General features: G+C 52.8%; 1 protein-coding gene across 1 annotated transcript in view; it reads left to right on the forward strand.

Moving 5' to 3' along the window:
• Positions 1 to 1,627, forward strand: part of PHF2 (PHD finger protein 2) — a 34,460-nt gene extending 32,833 nt beyond the window's left edge. Inside the window, 1 exon segment of the mRNA XM_031063514.1 lies at positions 1,622 to 1,627. Within this exon segment, the coding sequence (XP_030919374.1) occupies positions 1,622 to 1,627 (6 nt within the window).
• The last annotated feature ends 414 nt before the right edge of the window (positions 1,628 to 2,041 follow it).

The raw sequence follows: 2,041 nt of genomic DNA on the forward strand, positions 1-2,041 counted from the left end.
ACCCAGCCAGGGCTCCCACCCAGCCAGGGCTCGCACCCAGCGAGCGCCGCCGGCTCTGCCCCAGCCCCGCAGAGCCCCCGCAGAGCCCGGCCGGGAGGAGCCGCGCCCGGAAAACCAGCGCAGAGCTCCCATTCAGGGACAAGCGGGGACAGCCGCTGTGCCAGCCTCCCTGGGCAGGAGCCCGGGGCTGCCACAAGGTCCTGAGTGCCGGTGTGGGGCAATCGGCTCACCTTTGGTATTATTACCTCTGCAGTGAGCGGCACCTGTGAATTCACAAACGCGCTGCTCGATGTACAAAGGATGGCCCGGCCACGGAGGTGTTTTCTGTGCACACGTGCAGAGAGGCTGTTGGCCGCTCCTGGTAAAAACCGCTACTGGCAACATTCCTGTTTCTGTCTTTATACTGACAAGAATCACTCCAACCCTGACATTTGGCACAAGCACACCTTAGTCTCACAGACCTCACATTCATCCCTCCCCCGGCCGGGGCAGGCTCTGCCCGGGCTCTGGGCTGCTTCCAGCAGGAGCCCGATGCCATCCCGCGCTGCAGGCACCGTTCTTTCCATTCCATCTGCACGGACCTCAGCGCCCGCCCCACAGGACTCACGGCATTTGTGTAAACTGTTTGGAAGTTTTTCTCTGCATATCACAAGAGAAAGCCTGCTTCTCCTCTTGAAAGCATAATAATTATAATAAACTAGATTTTCTTCTGTTTCCAGCCTGCAGGGAAGACACACTTTGAGATTCATTTTCAGGTCATTCTCCTGTCAAACTCCACATACTTCTGTGCCCCAACTCACTGCATTTGCTAAACATTGAGTTCCACGGTGCACTCCTCCTCGGGGAGAGGCACGGACCAGCCTGGGGCTGTCCACCTCCTGGCTCACTCCCTGGTTCACTGAGCGTGCTCCTGGCTCACTCCTCCCATCACACACTGCAGGTGTTTGCGGATTGTGTGACCACGTGTCTTCCTCTCAACTTCAACTCAATCAAATAATCAGCAAATAATCACTTAGGAGTCAATTAGGTGACATGTCTTGAAAGTCTTTGCGTTTACCCTACTTCTTCATTTATGAGCTCTGTTTAGCAGCCCAAGGGAAACCCTTTTTCTTGGGGACACCAGGGCACTCTGGGTTATCTTTGGGCTGAAGAAGAGCTCACACTCATTGCTCACCATTGGCTGGGCAGTGGGCACCGTGGGCCAGACCCCTGCTATGGCCACAGCTCTTTTGCTTCGTGGTCTCTCAAAACCCACTGTCCCTTCACAACGACCGTGCCCTCCTGCTGTCTGTGGGTAGCATGTGGCTGTGCAGTAGAAACTTCCCTCCACTGGCCATTCTTTTCCCTTTCTTTGCTGAACTCAGCAGTTCCAGCCCACAGCCACTTCATTTGCTGCTATAATACATATTTAGTGGGTTGGTTTGGAGAACAAACCTTCCACACAATGTGGAACATCAGTATGTCTGAATCCTGAGGAGACAGAAAAGGAAGAGGGGGTGAAGGTTTTCTAGAAGCACTTATGTATGAATTTATGGGAGCAGACCTTAAAATAGGACATAGGACAAGTTATACAATTAAAACTGTACACTAATGCTGTGTGGTTTACGTGTCCCTTACCCAGGGTTAAAGACTGCAGCAGCTCCTTTCAACATACTTTCCTTATTCAAGATCACCAGCCTCAGTACTTTGCCTCAAAATGTGCAAACCTTTAACTTTCCCCAAGGGATAACTCACTCTGAGAATGAAATATTAATTAGAGCCTCGTCATCCGCCATCACTGTGTGGCCTCTCAGAAGCCTGGGGAAGCCAGACACGCTCCAGCCCCAAAGTGCTCCCTTTGTGAAGGGCTATTGTTCCCCACATTCCACCCGTGGGGCCCTGTCACAGTGGATAAGAGCTCCCCAGGCCTGAAAGGGAACTGTCAGGCTGAGTGTAGCTGGCTGCTGACAGGGAGTATCACCATTAACCAGCTTGTTATCTTGAGTGGGGTTTGCACAAATCGCTCCCTGCCTGGCTTTTGGTATCAGTGGTGATGACAGCT

Source organism: Geospiza fortis, unplaced genomic scaffold (genome assembly GCF_000277835.1).
Source record: "Geospiza fortis unplaced genomic scaffold, GeoFor_1.0 scaffold394, whole genome shotgun sequence".
Classification (NCBI taxonomy): Eukaryota; Metazoa; Chordata; class Aves; order Passeriformes; family Thraupidae; genus Geospiza; species Geospiza fortis.